Source organism: Sturnira hondurensis, unplaced genomic scaffold (assembly GCF_014824575.4).
Source record: "Sturnira hondurensis isolate 20B ecotype Veracruz unplaced genomic scaffold, ASM1482457v3 Scaffold0014854, whole genome shotgun sequence".
Classification (NCBI taxonomy): domain Eukaryota; kingdom Metazoa; phylum Chordata; class Mammalia; order Chiroptera; family Phyllostomidae; genus Sturnira; species Sturnira hondurensis.
Genome location: NW_028087485.1, coordinates 12008069 through 12024111, shown reverse-complemented (window position 1 = coordinate 12024111; position 16043 = coordinate 12008069). Strand labels below are relative to the sequence as shown.

The 16043-nt window shown below is 50.9% G+C and overlaps 1 protein-coding gene across 9 annotated transcripts in view; it reads left to right on the top strand.

The window, feature by feature from the left end:
- The window catches only part of PAX2 (paired box 2), an 87141-nt gene extending 79644 nt beyond the window's left edge, over positions 1–7497 (top strand). For 4 of the 9 annotated variants that reach the window (XM_037064143.1, XM_037064142.1, XM_037064148.1 and 1 more), the window contains 3 exons: positions 3979–4080; positions 6336–6422; positions 6911–7497. In XM_037064143.1, the coding sequence (XP_036920038.1) occupies positions 3979–4080; positions 6336–6422; positions 6911–7032 (311 nt within the window). In that variant the 3' untranslated portion in view covers positions 7033–7497. Of the gene's footprint in view, positions 1–3978; positions 4081–6335; positions 6423–6891 lie in introns of all 9 variants that reach the window. The other 5 variants (XM_037064146.1, XM_037064145.1, XM_037064151.1 and 2 more) reach the window with 2 other exon arrangements.
- Positions 7498–16043: the final 8546 nt, after the last annotated feature.

Here is a 16043-nt window from a genome sequence, read left to right as displayed (position 1 = left end):
CTCTGGCAAGAGTTTGGTCAATTTCTTCCTGCTCTTCAGGTGTCACTTGTGTACTAATGAAGCGAGCGAGAGTGCTTTGTATGCAGTTTGCTGGCCCAGGCGTCCCGAACAGGCCCCTCTTTGGGGCAACCCTGGTGTTGCAGGCTCTGGCGCAGCCGAAGCACAGCTGTGTGCTGAACATCGGGAAGCTCGCATGCTTTTTCCTCGCCACGGCTTTCTTCTCTCAGATTTTAAAAATGTCTGATAACCACCGATCGGTCTGTACCTTTGAGTTGGTTTTTGTTTTGTTTGTTCATTTGTTTCTTGTCTTCTTTTGCTTTATATTCCACATAGAAGTGAAAACATACAATTTTTTTCCCTTTTCTGTCTGACCGTGCCCTTAAGCATAATGACCTTAAGGTCTATCCATGTTCTCACAAATGCCAATATTTCATCTTTGTGTATGGCTGAGTAGTATTCCATTGCATGTAAGTCACACCTTCTTTATCCATTCATCAATCAATGAACACATAGGTTGTTTCCATGTCCTGGCTATTGTAACTAATGCTGCAGTGAACACAGAAGTGCATAGATCTTTTCAAATAGGTATATGTGTTTTTTAGATAAATATAGGTACCAAATTATAATGTTGTATACCTACATACATGTGAAACTTATATAATGTTATAAACCAGTGTTACCTCAATTAAAAAATCTATTTTGAAAATAAATAAATAAACGGGCACCTTGACCATAAAAAAGAGCCTGAATAGCACTTCATAGATTCTGTGTTTAAAACAGAATTTGGAAATATGTCTTTCAATCAATAATTCTGTGTGACTTCCAGCATGCAAAAGTTGCAATATGTTGGCACTTGGCAAGAGAAAAAGCCAGTGGAAATAAACAGGGCAGCAGGGTCACTCCCAGCTTCGCTGGAAACACCTTTCCAGTCATCCAGCCTCGGGAGTTAAGTATGATATCATGTGACAAGACCTTAGATGACAAGGAATTCGTGTGTGACTGGTTGTAGAAACCGTGCAGCTGAAAATCAGAATTCAGATGCATTTAAATTCCTGTTTATTAAAAAAGAAGCATACCTCTTTTCCTGGCTGCTTTGTAGATGTTAAGATTGCAAAACCAAGAGGAATTGGGTTTCTATATCTTTCTAATTTCAAAACCTCTACATCCTCTTTAACTCTCCTTTGTCTTGGGCCTTTTTTGACCAATAAATGCCATATTATTAATCTCTCTAGGAATTGAGAAAGATGGCTGTCATTGCCCAGTTCAGGTCCACTCCTTTGAGAGGTAGTCAGAAAGAGTATACCATTTATTGCCAATAGAAGTCAGTGAAAGAAAACCCACAACAAAGTAAACACAGATTCTTTCTGCTCTTTCTCTGGGAGTCTGAAGTGATCCCTTGTCTGACAGTTCTACCCTGTTGTTTGTTCTTGAGTTTTAAAATGTAAGATACCAGCTATAGTAGATAAGTTAGAGGGATACCATTCTATTACATGATAAAGCTAACTCACAACATATGAGTCCCTTACTATAAATCTCTCATCAACCTATAAAAATTCATAATCCATTGTTCAAACTACTTTTAGAGAAAAGGCAGATTTGGACATTGACATTTGTCCCAGGCTTTACCTCTTCAAAGGAGAGGTATAAAGCAACACGTATGAAGCAATTAAAAAACAATAAACCCACTCTATTGTTTTTGTTGTCTATTAATGCATGGAGTGATAGAAAAGTAATCAAAAAGCATTTATTGAGCATCTACCATTTCTCAACTGTGCAAGATAGCACAGAAGACAGGGCCATTGGTTTGATTACGATCTGCATGAAGAAGCAAGCTGTGACACGAGACTACAGGGCTGGTGCGTTATGAAATATAATAACATGCTCAACCATGGAGCACAGACACTCTAGAAGTTCAGGAGAGGGAAACTTCTCTGATGGGTAGAAACAGTAGGGATTTTAAGGCTTGAGCTACAAGGAGAAGGAAACTGTGAGTAAGAAGATGACAATGGTATGGCAAAAGCACAGAGGTTTCACAGCACATAGCCAGAGAAAACACTCAAACTAAACCGGGAGAGGTGCAAGTCAGAGCTGAGGAGCAAGTCAGAGCTGAGGACATTGGGTGGGGAGGAGTCCTTGGGAGGCTGTGAGAGCCTGGCAGGGTTTAGAGTCAAACTGTAGCCTACAGAGAATCAATGATGGTTTTTACAAGGAAAGTGATGAGAGCAATGTTTCATGAGGACAAGCCAAGCATCCACATTTGGGAGAGAACTGAGGGGGGAAAATGGAGAGGCAGGAAATACAAACAAGAAAAATGTTGTGGCAAACCAAGGGCACTTTTTAGGAGCTGAACTATGGAGGTAGTGGAGGAAATGGAGAGGGAACAGATGTGACAGCCATTGCTGAGAGGAATTGACCACACTTAGTGACTGACTTCATATAGAGGAGGAGGAGAAAGACCATGTTTAGAAGGACTCCAATATTTTTGGTCTTCAAGTAGGTTGTTGGCAGAATGATTATGGGGATGATGAATCATCTTTTATTCTTGTCAAGTCTGAGGTGTCAGTGGGCCAGTTAATGAAAATGTTCGGCAGGAAGCTAGAAATACAAAAACCTGAACTGTATCCCTGTTTTGCTGAGGGTAGGAAAGACAAATCACTCACATGTTAAGGTGAGGATAAGGAAACTCACAGGTTTCAAAAAAAAATCAGAGGTGAGGTCAATTTAAAGGGTTGAGTGGCAAGGAGGGAAGAAGGGAGGAAGGAAGGAAGGTAGGGGGGAGAGAGAGAGAGAGAAAGGGAGAGGGAGAGAGAGGGAAGCACTTTGGAATAGCCATTAGGAGGATGAGGATTGGTGCAACCGATGAACAGAAAGCGTACTAGGCCACATTTGCATAGTTCTGTGACTTCCTCCAGCCACACCTTGCCTTCCCAGGGTTGGACGGGGGCACTAGAGTGGGAGAGTGGCACTGGATGAAGAGAAGGATAAAGGGAATCTGAAGAGGATGAATGGGATCCAGAAGACTCAGGAGAGCATGAAGTAGTCTTGAGGGCATGAAGGTGTAGGAGGGGAAAGAGGGCAAAGTATAGTCATTGGGGCATGCTAAAATGCAAAGGGAAGTGGTGACCCCTTCGTGGTGATGGAGGGGACAGGCAAGGAAGGGAGGCCACTCAGGCACAGCTGTGTTCCAGAGATGTCTGTGGGCCATGGGTCTTCCCCTAATATTGACTAGCTTTGCCTTCACTGCAGGACACTAAGGGAAGCCCTGCCTCCCACTCTTCTAGCTCAGAGAGGACTCCCAGGACAGATGTCCAGCAGTTGGTGGGGAGAGCAGATTTTGGAACTTGATCTGATCCACTTGCGCTATTGGCTCAAAAGCTCCTGATTCACACCAGAGATGGTTTTCTATCATTTAAACGCCATAAACACTAACAGCAAAATAGTCCACTGGCTGGGCCCCTGCTCTCCACACCTGCCAGGCCCAGCACCTGCAGTACCACTTGGACAGGACAAGAAAGACCCATCAGCCCATGTGGGGTGGGGGGTGTTCTTCAAGCCTGTAGGAGAGATGGGGTGTTAACAGAGGAGAGAGGAGAGCAAGATCATAGAGGTCCATTTGGCTACTGGAGAGACCACAGCCGAATATTTTGCTGGGAAGGGAGAGTGAAACCAGGTCATCCTCCTTCCCTTCTCCAACTGGCTTTGGGCTACAAAGAGATACCAAGTGATGGCCAATGCATGCACACACATGCACAGAGAAAGACAAGGAGCATACATACAGCCAATCACATGACAGACATTTAGGTAATGAGCTTGCACACTTGTAAGGGCACACTCAGACCTGCTCATCACATGCATCCCTGTGTGTCTACACACGGTTCTTTCTTCTCCAAGGGTTCTCTTTCCATGGAGAACCCTGGTGTGAGTAAAAGCAGGCCCCCCTCTTCCAGGCCTCACGCCTTCCCCTTTGTGTTTTTCCAGGTCGTGACATGGCGAGCACCACTCTGCCTGGTTACCCCCCTCACGTGCCCCCCACTGGCCAGGGAAGCTACCCCACCTCCACCCTGGCAGGAATGGTGCCTGGTAGGTGACAATGGTGCAGCTGCCTAATTTATGTGGGGGTAACTAAATTGTGGGTGAGCTGCTGAGTGGTCTTTAGTCTGAGGCTGGGGGTGGGAGGAGATTCAACATCCCCTCCCCCCAAACCACTGCTATTCTATCCCTCTCTCTCCCTAGAGCTGTTCTTGGTCCCTAACCCTCCATCATAAGCAACCTAGGGAGAGAGCTTGCAAAAGTGTCCCTTGTGTACACCCCATTGTGTCATGGCCGCTCCACAAGGCCCACCCACCCAAGCCTATGCCTGGGGAAGCACTCAGCCTCAGCAACGCCCTCAGTGCCCCAGCCCACCCCCAGCCAGCTGACACTGCTTGGAAGAGCCTGCCCTGGTTTCCATGGAAACTTGGAGCCCAGAACCATTTCCAGGGACATGTCAGTCACTCAGACAAAGCCACCCTGGTCCACACCAACCCACAGAGAAGACCAGTATTAAGAACCTGCCCCACCCCAGAGAAAGGAGGGACCTTGTCCCTAAGGAAAGAGGAACAGGAGGACAGGTTATGGCAGGAACCAGAGATGCCAGCTGCAGAGAGATAAGCTACAGCACCCCCACGCCTCCTCAGAGGAACCAGACTCTCCTTGCTCACCCAGGAGCAAGACCCACAGACCCACCCAGCCTGAGAGCAGCTGGGCTAGGCTGTGGGGATTAGAGAGGCAGAGGCCACATTTGGGGTCTGGCGGGGCAGCCGGAGCCTGTGCTCTTCCCAACCCCTCACCTCCAATTGGGATCCAGAGGAGAAGCCAAAGACAGGTGAAATTCCTATTTGCATAAACACCAAAAAACTCTTATCTCAGAGACAGTGAGACTCACTAAGCCTGCACCACTCCTGCGGCTGCCTTCTTGGGTGCTCCTTCCCTGAAGCTCAGCTCTCATGGGAGGAGGGTGGACAGAAAACGGTGCCTGGCACCGTTCCTGGAAGGTCCCTCCAGGGAGGCCCCCATAAGCAGGGTTGGGGGAGGGGCATGGCAAAGCGGGCATTGCTGCAGGGTGTGGCAGAGCAGGGGCTGATGGGAGTGAGAGGAACTGGGGAAGGAGAGCTGAGAGACGTGAGTGAGGGCGTCTACCCAGTTGTGGGCTGAGGGGAGTAGAAGTGTTGGGGGCGAGGAGATTTTTCCAGGAAGGTCCCAGCAGTGAGCTGGTGGAGGCTGGAGAAGGTCTTGAAGAGACGGAGGGAGGGAGGGGGAAGTCTGTAAGGAGGTGGGGATGAGAGGAGCGCGGAGAGCTCATGGTGGCAAGGGGGGAGTCGTTAAACAGAATCTAGTGCTGATGAGGAAATTACACTTGTTTCATTAGCGATGGAGAAGGAGATAGCTCAGTTCCTCTTGGTCACAGTTGAGCTCAGAAGCTCATTATCCTGCTGCACGCATGCTTTCCCTCCTCGTCAATAAACAGGCTTTCCAGTGGCTGCATCCCCCACCCCCACCCCAGCTCCCTCTCCGAGAGGGGCCCCTTCTCCTCTACTTAACCCGCGGTTAGGGATCACTGTAAACAGTCTGGGGTCATCACACAGGAGAAAGGGTGAGGGGGAAACCCGGAGGCCTGGCCTTTCTCCCGCGGAGGGAATGAAGCAGCTTCCAAGAGCTCCCAGCCCACAGGCGGCCTCCGCTTACCGACCCGGGGCAGTCCACCTGCTCTCTGCCACCTCCTTCACCTGCTGCTCGGTGCAGGAGTGGAGCCTCTCCAGGGAAAGGCGGGAGGGGGGTTTCCCAGCACAGCCCCAACCCCTTTGCTTTGGCACAGTGCTGAGATGCCATTCTTAGGACTTTCTGGGACAAAGTGTCCCGAGAGCCTTTCTCCGCCACCCTCCCCCGTTTCCACCCTGTGGGGCTATGGCTCCCAGAACCAGAGTCTCCGCTAAAAAGACCCCGTCCGCCAACGCAGCTGGGTAGTCGTGACTGCACCCGGAACAAACCCCTCCTGGGTAGCCCAGGCACCTCCACCGGACGAGCCCCAGGCAGGCACTACCCCACACAAGTTCCTCCACGCTCCTGTGTGAGGCTCGTGGGTGCTTCTGCATCTCCAGATACACACACACACCACCGGCTCTCCCCGCGCTGGCTCCGTGGATCGCTCCGCCTTCGCCTGGCCCACAGCCTGCAGCGGGCGTTGCCCAGCCCACTCCACCTGCACCTCAACCTGTGTGGGGAGGCTGCGGGTCTGGCACATCAGGTCCACCTCGGAGTTGCGTGTATCTGATCCCCACACCCCCACCTTCCTGCAGGGAGCGAGTTCTCCGGCAACCCGTACAGCCACCCCCAGTACACGGCCTACAATGAGGCTTGGAGATTCAGCAACCCCGCCTTACTAAGTGAGTATGCCACCTGGCTGGCCGGCGGCTTGGCGCGTCAGCTCGCCCCCTGGTTCCCGCGCGCTGGTTGCTTCTGGACGCGTCCTACTCCCAGCCACCTGACTTTTGGGTGCCAGCTGGGGAAGACGTTTAGAGCAGCACTGAGGCCTGGATCCCTGGAGGACGCCCGTGCCTCCTGCCGGTCGTTCCTCTCTTCTCCCTCCCCATCGCTCAAAGGCCCTGCGCCATCCCCACTCCCAGCACCCCTGGAAGGTCCATAATCCGGTAGCGGTGGTCTCCGATTGGGTCCCTCTCCCACCCGGTGAATTCAGCTCTCCTGGGGGCAGCCAGTCCCCGAAGCCCAGCCAAGGTCTTCCTGCCCGGTCCTGCCAGACCCCAGCCCCGGGAGGTCTTTGCTTTTCTTTCCTTTTTTTTTGTTCTCCTGTTTGTCCTCTCACCCAGCCCATTCTTCTCCTGTGTTAACTTCCAGGTTCCCCTTATTATTATAGTGCCGCCCCCCGGGGCTCCGCCCCTGCCGCTGCTGCCGCTGCCTATGACCGCCACTAGTTACCGCGGGGACCACATCAAGCTTCAGGCCGACAGCTTCGGCCTCCACATCGTCCCCGTCTGACAGCCCACCCTGGAGGGAGGGAGGACCGACTCTACTCGAAGCTTCCTGGCCACAGCCCCAGCCCCACCCCACCCCAGGACACCTGCAGCCCTTCATGTCCACCCAGTCGAAGGCTGGACAGGACTAGTGGAGCCGCGGGCGGGACCCTCAGGCCCCAGCCCACTGCCCCAATCCCGCCCGCTGTCCCTCCCTGCCTGCCTGGACTTCAAGGTGCGATGCGTTGAGGAGGACCCGACCCAGCTTGCCCTGGCCTCACCCAGCCGAACGATGCGGACCAGCCACATCTCTGGACTCGGGCCAGGTGGCCTCTGTGCGCGGGGACACGTTTCTGTGACACACAATCAGCACCGACAGCAGCGCAGCCCAGCCATGGAGCCACCCGGCTCGGATGCTCCCGCGCAGGAGGCCTCGCTGGAGGGACTGGGCAAAAGAAATTAAGAACGAAATGATTTTCTGGAGGAGGAAGAGCCTCCTGCTGGACCCTCGAAACCTCGGGGAGAGTCCTTACCCCTGCGCCAGCCGGACTGCCCCCACCTTCCGAGCTGAGTGTGCCCTGCCCCAGAAGGTGGAATGGAATGGGGGCATGGGGGGTGGGCTCTAGGGAGAAAGGTTGGGGTTGTTAAGTCTTTCCAAACTTGGAACCCAAGACACACAGGCCCCAGCAGCCCGCACCCACAGAGCCAGACTCTTGGCTCTTCCCTGCTCCGCCAGAACTGCTCAGTTCCCCAGGGCCCAGGCACCTCCTACTAGTGACGAGACCCTCAGCCCCACCTTGCCCCTACCTCAGCGTCTCTGCCATCTGTGACCTCCCAGTCTTCTCCCTGCCAGTCCTTTTCCCACCCCACGTCTCTCTGCATCGCTCCTCCCTATCTTGCCACCCCGTGGGAGCCTCTCCGGTGCCCGCCTGCCGTAGGGCCAGCCTCCATAGGCCATGTGCACTGGTCTTCCCCAGCAGTTACTTGACGCCCCTCCCCCGACACAGACTCTCGATCTGCCGTGGCAGGAGCAGGTTCTGAGCTGGCATCTGAGCTGTGGGCCGGGTGGGAGTGGGGGCCTGTCCACTCCGCCCCCAGCCTCCTCCTCCGGCAGGAACTGAACAGAACCGCAAAAGGTCTACATTTATTTAATATGATGGTCTTTGCAAAAAGGAAAAAACAACAAAAACCCAACACGCTGCTGCTTTGTAGAAAGATGGTGTGTGTCGTGCGAAGGCGAACCCCTCTGTATATAACCCCGCCCTGTCTGCCCCGCCCCTCCCCGCCCGGTAGAGTCCCAGACACCCACCCGCCCTGCCTGTAGATTCGCCTGCTCTCTGTGCTGTGAGAGTCGCCGCTCGCTGGGGGGGAGGGGGGGACACAGCTACACGCCCACTGAAGCACAGCACGTCCTGGGGGGAGGGGGGCATTTTTTATGTTACAAAAAAAATTACGAAAGAAAAGAAATCTCTATGCAAAACGACGAACATGGTCCTGTGGACTCCTCTCTGTTTTGTTGACTATTTCTCTGTAATTCCGTGTTTTCGCTCGTTCATTCTCTCCTGCCCGCCTCTCCCCTCTCTCCATCTCTCTCTACTCCTCTGTCTCTGTCCCTCTCTCGGCCTCTCTCCCTAGCCGTGCCCCGGCCGCCTTGCCTTCGAAGGCTAGATCAGAGGTGGCAGCTCCACCCTCGGGCTTGTCCCCTCTCGGCTGCGCCCCGTGCGCCCTGGGCCGCCGGCGGCCGGACCGCCCCGCCCCGTAGTTGCTCTCTCGGTAGCGGCGATGCGCCTTGCATGTCTCCTCACCCGTGGATCGTGATGACTCGAAATAACAGAAACAAAGTCAATAAAAGTGAAAATAAATAAATAAAATCCTTGAACAAATACAAAAAGGCTTGGAGTCCTCGCCCAGATCTCTCTCCCCTTCCAGCCTTTTTATTTGAAAAGGAAAACGAGAAAAGAGAATAGTTTAAGGGAACTGCCGGCGCCTAGCCAGGCTGTAGTGGCCCAAGTGGGGTGGCGAGGGCGCCGAGGTGCGAACTGCCAGGCCCACCCCAGTCCTCGCGCGGCTGGCAGGGCACGGGCACCAGAGCCGGGACCCAGCCGTTCGAACCCTCGAGAGAGCCCCTGATAGCTCTGGTCTCCTTGGCCACTTTAAGCGCGTCGGTTCGTTTTGATTCTTTTCTTTTCTTTTTCTTTCTTTTTTTTTTATTGTGCACATGAGAAATAAATAATAATAAATAATAATAAATAAATAATAATAAAATTTTGTATGTCACTCCCCACGGCTCCAGGTTTGATTCTCCCTGTCTGTGGAACAGGCCTTGCCTCACACTGGTGGATCCCAAATAACCCCCTCAGTAGTCCTCTCAACCACACTCCCTCTGCCAGAAACCTCTTGGAAGCAGCTGAAAGCAGGCAAAGACCCAGACCAGTGGGGCCTTAAGTAGCCACTCTCCCCGCCCTGCCCCGCCCTGGAGGCAAGGAGGTTTCCAAAACTTCAGAATAACTTTGAGTTACACATCTATCCTAGGCCGATGCAGCTGCCCTGCCTCTCCACCCGTGACCAGATTTAGGGCTTAAACTCTCAAAACTCAACGTCAGAGGCCCTTTCGAGGCGGGGTGGGGGTGGTTTGCTGTCCTGTCTTCTTTCTCTGCACCTCCGCGCAGCCGCAATTTTATCCCACGAGTCTTCACAGAGACCACGGAGACCACAGGCGTTCGTCACAAATTTCCTCGTGGCTCGTGTAGCGCCGCGCGCGCGCGCGCGCACACAGCACCCAGCTCCGTAGGGACTCGGGGAGATCCTGCTGGCTCACGGAACCTCGCGCGCCCTCTGTGTCTTGCGAAGCCCCGGGCGCTGGCGAGCAGCAACTAGGATTGGTGTGGTCTGGGTGTGTCCCTGAGAGGGCGCACTAGAGTCTGTTGGTCGGTCAGGGTTTCCACTTCTGTTCGACCTCGTGAGTCTATATGTCTCTGTCTAGGCCTGGGAGTGGGGAAGTGGGAGAACTGTTTGGTTTTTCAGACACTTTTACTGAGTGCCCTCTGCTGTTGAGCTTAGAGGGACCTGTTAAGTATCTGTGTCTGCCCTGTGTCTGTCTCCCTGTTTGGGGGAAAAGATGGAGTGATTGCTCAGGATCACCCAGGATTATCCAGGCAGCACTGGAAGCGGTCCCCTCTCTATCCCTTCAGCAACCTCTCAACCCCAGCCTCGCACAGACGTTGCAGCCTTCGCAAGGTCTCCACCCTTGGAGGTCTCCACCGAGGGAACCCATCCCAGCTCAGCTCTTAGCTGGCCTCCTTCCACATGAAACGTTTGTTGGGTTTTTTTAAAGATTTTATTTCTTTATTTTTAAAGAGAGGGAGAGAAACATCAATGTGTGAGAGAAACATCGATCAGTTGCCTCTTGCACAATCCCAGACCCAGGACCTGGCGGGTAACCCAGGAATGTGCCCTAACAGAGAATCCAACCTGCATGGTGTCAGGTTGCAGGAGAAGGCCCAGTCCACTGGGCCACTCCAGTCAGGGATGGAAGGTTCTCAATGTGAGGTGCCAGGGACGGTTGGGGATTGGGCCTGCAAGGAGGACCTGCTGGCGGACTAAGGAGTGACTTTCCCTCTTGGCTGGGGACAGTGTGTCCCAAACACCTCCCTCCCTCCAGGATCCCAGAGGCCTTTCTTTCCCCAAGCCTGTTTGCCCAGCCTTACCCTTCATCACATTTCAGGAGGATACGAAGCATCCCCAACAAAGCATCGAGCGCCTAATCGGTCCATCCCCTTTCTTCCTCGTCCCTTACCGGTGCCCCTTCCTATTCCTCATCTCAGCAAATGACAATCCTACTTTGTACCCTGCTTGGCACTGCCCCTCTTAACTATCATTCCCCTAGAAGGGTGGTCTTCAAAGTTTTTTTTTCTAATCATTCATTTAATTAGTAAAAGGAATTCTAAACATGTACACCTCTTATAATTATATATGTATTCAAACATTTACTTATTTATAAGTTCCATGAATGTACTATGGAAGTAATATATTATGAATTTTATAATACATAAAATAGTAACAGGGTGAGATTGGAATACATGGACATAGAAGTTCTAATGTTCTCTAAAATACATGGATTATCTCGTACCCCCGCCATTACCCCTGCCCCAGGAAATTACACCTCACTTTGGAGATCCTGCTCAAAGCCCATCAAAACCCAGCTCGGCAAATCTCCTGACTATTGATTGCCTGATGCCCAGCAGATAAGGTTCTGGAAGTTGTCAGGGCACTGGGCTGGCCCAGTCAGTGGTGCCTTCATCACATGTAGCAGGCTACCTGGCCCCGAGTGCTGGCTTTGCCTCCAGGTACCCCCAGACTGGGAGTGCTGCTTTGCCTAACACATCAAACTGGGAGTCAGAGCCTCTTGCCTGGTTCCCACTAGAACTCCTTACCTTCTGTTCTATTTCTGGTCTCCTCATGCCAAATTGGATGGTGAGAGTCCCACTGTTGACAGTGACCACCTCTGTTCAGAAGCTTCCATGCTATGTTTCTCTTGGGTGCTGATTTCTGCTTCGAATCAACTGGAGAGTCCCCACAAGATGTTCCATAGTCCTTGAGGAGTTGCCTGTTCTAACTGCAGCCCCATCAGCATACCCCAAACATAAACAGAGCCTGTTCTCCATAACTTGCCCAGTTCTGACTCTCCTACTCCTGTCCCCATCCCGCCCTCACACATCTGTTTCTGTATGACAGAAACAGATGAAGAAAGGTGCCCTGGATTGAAGGACTAGCAGGAACAAAGACATGGAGGCATCAAAATACACCAGATAGAACATGACTAGAGGATCAGGTGCCTAGGAAGAGACAGAGGGATGCAGGAGGTGGCAGGACATGAAGCTTAAAAATAGTTGAGAGCAAGGGCACTGTGACAGAAATGCCAAGATGGCATCCATCACTTACATGGCTTCTTTAAGGAAGCTGCCACACTCAACCCCCTCCTGCCCATGTCATCACCATATTTGTGCCAATGACTCCAAGCTGAGCCACCAGTCCCGTTTTCTCAGGACACAGCATGACAAAGTATGGGGAGAATGAGGCCATTCACCACTAGCGGCAAAGTCCAATGGAGATCCTAAGCGGATTCCCCAGTCTTCCTCATCTCAGTCAAGGACAGCTTTATCCATCCCAGATCTTCCCTGACTGCTTCTATATTTCCCATCCATACCTGACCCCCCACCAAAACTAGACAGCTCTGCCTTTAAAATATTGTGTTGGCCAAAAAATTTGTTTAGTTTTTTCCATACAATGGCTCAAGACACCTAATGCTTAGGTGTCTTTAACTTCGTTCAAGACAATTCCGTTAGATTGTCTTGTGACCGCTGTCATACCAGCGTGCATTAAAAAAAATCAAATTGGTAAATTCTCGTGTAGCCATTTTAATATCGAAGATGAAACAAGGTATGAAACATTTTTGGCATATTATGCTTTATTATTTCAAAAAAGGTAAAAATGCAACCAAAATGCAAACAAAAAAAAAAAGATTTGTGCAGTGTGTGAAGAAGGTTCTGGGACTGAGCAAACATGTCAAAAGTGGTTTGTGAAGTTTCTTGGTACTAATGACACTTTGGCCAAATAGTTCATTGCTTTGGGGCTGTTTTATGCACTAGGAGATGTTTATCAGCACCCCTGGCCTCCACCAACTAGAAGCCAATAGCTGACAAAATATCCAAATCAATAGCTACTGGTGAAAATGAAAAAGTGTCTTTCATTTTATGGAAAAAACTAAATGGGCTTTTTGGCCACCCAATAGATTGAGAATTTGATCATTTATGACAATTTGCACTATACTGTCCTAGTCCAATTCACCATGATCCTTCACCTGGATTTGCAACAACAACAACAAAAAAGGTCTGACTGGTCTTCCTATTTCCATGCTTACCCCCCTCGCCCCAGGCTATTCCCCCTGCCCCCTAGCGGCAGACTGATTCTCCAGCATGTGCAGCAGATCATGAGCTGCTTCTGCTCAGAGGTCTCTAGTGGCTCCCCTTCTCCATCAAAGTCAGAATCCTAAAGCTGACCTACAAAGCCCTACATGTTTTGGCTGTCTGCCCTCCCACCCTCACCCTCCTGATCCCCCCCACCACTGACTCACTTCCCATTACCTCCCTCAGCTCATTGGCCTCTGTGCTTCAGTTACACCAACCACAAGCCTTCCCAAGACATTTGCACTTCGTGTGCTTTTACCCTCAGCAGACTGGCTCCCCACTTCCTCGAGGTCTCTGCTCCAGTGTTACCTTTCCAACAAGGCCTTCCCTCGTTAACTTAAATAAAATCGCGTATACCCCAGCACCGCTGTCTGTTCCCTTCCCTTGCTTCTCCACACTCTTTACCTCTTCCTGAAAGATTATGTTTTATTGGCTTAGGTCCTGTCCTCTCCCATTAGAATGTTAACTCTGTGAGGACAGATTTTTGTCTGTTTGCTGCTATATCCCCAGTACCTGGGTCAGTGGTTGGCACACAAGAGATAGTAAACAATTACACAGTGGACGAAGAAACAAATGGAGTGGTGAGGTAAAAGAACTCCTGAAAGAGCAGGAGGCGAAGGCAGGGGAGTGGAGAAGGAAAGTGAAGACAGGGCCCCATAATCACATGGAGGAGCGGGATGACCCCCAGAGAATAGCTGAGTAGCCAAGGAGGAGGAGAAAGAGGGCGATGCTATTCCTACTTCTTTTGCAGCCCAGTGGTTCGAGACTCATGAGCATTGACCTCTGTGAATAACTCGCACCACTATCTGGGTAACTCTCTATCCCTTAAACCCCAAAGCACCTATCATAGTCCCCATGGCGGGCATCAAGGGTGCACCCTCCTGCCACTGGGACACTGTTCTCCACTGTCCTGTATAGTTTTTGTGGGACTGTCCATCAGAGTGCTGTTCAGTCAGAGAAGCCATCAGCTCCTGACCAGGATGCAGGCCTGAGATCACATCTGGCCAACAGGGACCCCATGTCCCTGTCCAAAGCACATCGGCCTCAAGGTAGGAACAATCTGAGTCCTCTCAGAAGGCTTTTTATGTGGCATAGGAAAGGAGAAGAGGAGGACCTTCTCTTCTTTTGGACTGTGAGCTGCAATGATGAGGGATCCGGGTCCCTGTGGACTCCCCTCACCACGTGGAGAGTGCAGTCATACGCTAAGTTGGGCAGGGACACAGACACAAGAGAGACAAGGAGCTTTGGGGGCTACATTAAAGCCCCTGGAGCCAGCTAGGCCTGAAGTATAACCACTTGTGGACCTCCAGGGTCATACTCCAGTACATTCTTTTTTTTACTTAAGCAAATATGTTGAATATCTGTTCATTGCAACCAAAAATTTTCTGACTTAAACAGTTCTGGGGGGCATGAATGACCTCTTAAGGACTTGGGATTTTTTTCTATAGGCAATGAAAGCAATGGAAATTTTGGAGTGAGAGAACAGGGTAATAAAGTTGCATTTTTGGAGGAACTCTCTGTCCATAGTGTGAGGAGTGGAGTTGAAGGAGAGACAGTGGCTACGGGGAAAACCTGTATAAGCCCGATACAGTAGGCCAGGCAAGAGATGATGGGGTGGGTCTACACGGAGGAGGAGCTCAGGAAGAGTACCGACACACGGATGTAATGAGGCTATACTTTGAAGTAAAAAAGAAAAAAAGCCCTAGCCCTGGCTGGTGTAGCTCAGTGGATTGAGCGTGGGCTTGCGAACCAGACGATCGTGGTTCGATTCCCAGTCAGGGCACATGCCTGGGTTGCAGGTCAGTTCCCGGCAGGGGCCAGTTCCCAGCAGGGGATGCACGAGAAGCAGCCAACATTGATGTTTCTCTTCTTCTCTCCTTCCCTTCCCCTCTAAAGATAAATAAATAAATAAATAAATAAATAAAAGAAAAAAAGCCCTGACATGTGTGACTCAGTTGGTTGGGCATTGTCCCACAACGCACAAAGTCACTGGTTCAGTTCCTGGTCAGGGCACAGGCCTGGGCTGCAGGTTTGGTCCCAGGTTGGGGCACATACAAAAGGCAACTGATGGATGTGTCTCCCTCACATCAGTGTTTCTCTCCTTCTCTATCCCTTACCCTCTCTCTAAAAAATAAATAAAATTTTTAAAAAAGAAAAGAAAAATGCAGAACAGTGGACACATGCAAGAAAGAAGAAAAATAAGAATTTTATCACGTTAGTTTATAGGTACATAAACACTGAAAACATAAACAACAATCTAACGAAAATGGCTGTTTCTAAGGAGGGAAGAGTGTAGATGGCGATTGGGTAAGAGTGAGATTTCTGTGAACATACTGTTTAATGTAATTTTGAGTTTGTTGAAAAATAAAATTTAAATTAAAAAAAGGTAAAGAGACCAGAGACAGCCAGGTCTTTAGCACATAAAGCATAATTAATTAAAGAGTAAACCAAATGTTGCTTTTTTCCCCCCTACAACTAAGGGGATGGCCATTGAATTTGGTGACAAGGGATACCTAGCGGTCTTGAGAGCTAGTGTTCGCTGAGGGTGCAGGCAGGGCTGCTGGGAGTTGGAGGGGAGGGGTGTCTAAGACCTGAGGAAACAGAAGGAGGCAGGGTATAAATAATTCTTTTGAAATGTTTAGAAGAGAGAGGAACATGACGAGGGCCAGAAGATGATGTTGGAGGGTTCAAGAGAAGATTTTTTATGTTAAGGGCTATGGACAGCCTGCTGGTGGAGGCAGAGGGTGTGAGGCAGCTGGGGTGAAGGGAGGCTGATTAGGGATGACATGAGGAGGCTTATGAAAGGGGGCCTGAAATAGTATGGTGGAGTGATGGGTGGGGAGGACGAGAGTTCTTCTGGGGACAGGAAGGTCATGAGGGAGAGCGGGCTGCTAAGGTTGCTCAGAGAGATTGCAGGAGACACAGTTGCTGTCTGTTGGGGGTGGAGGGAGCAGGGCTGGGTCTGCCCTTGAGGAGGATGGAGAATTTGGGGAGCATTTTTCTTGGGGATTCAGGAGGAAGCCTATGAGAGCAGAAGAACCTCGTTGCCAGGCCGCAGCAGGGTGAGCAC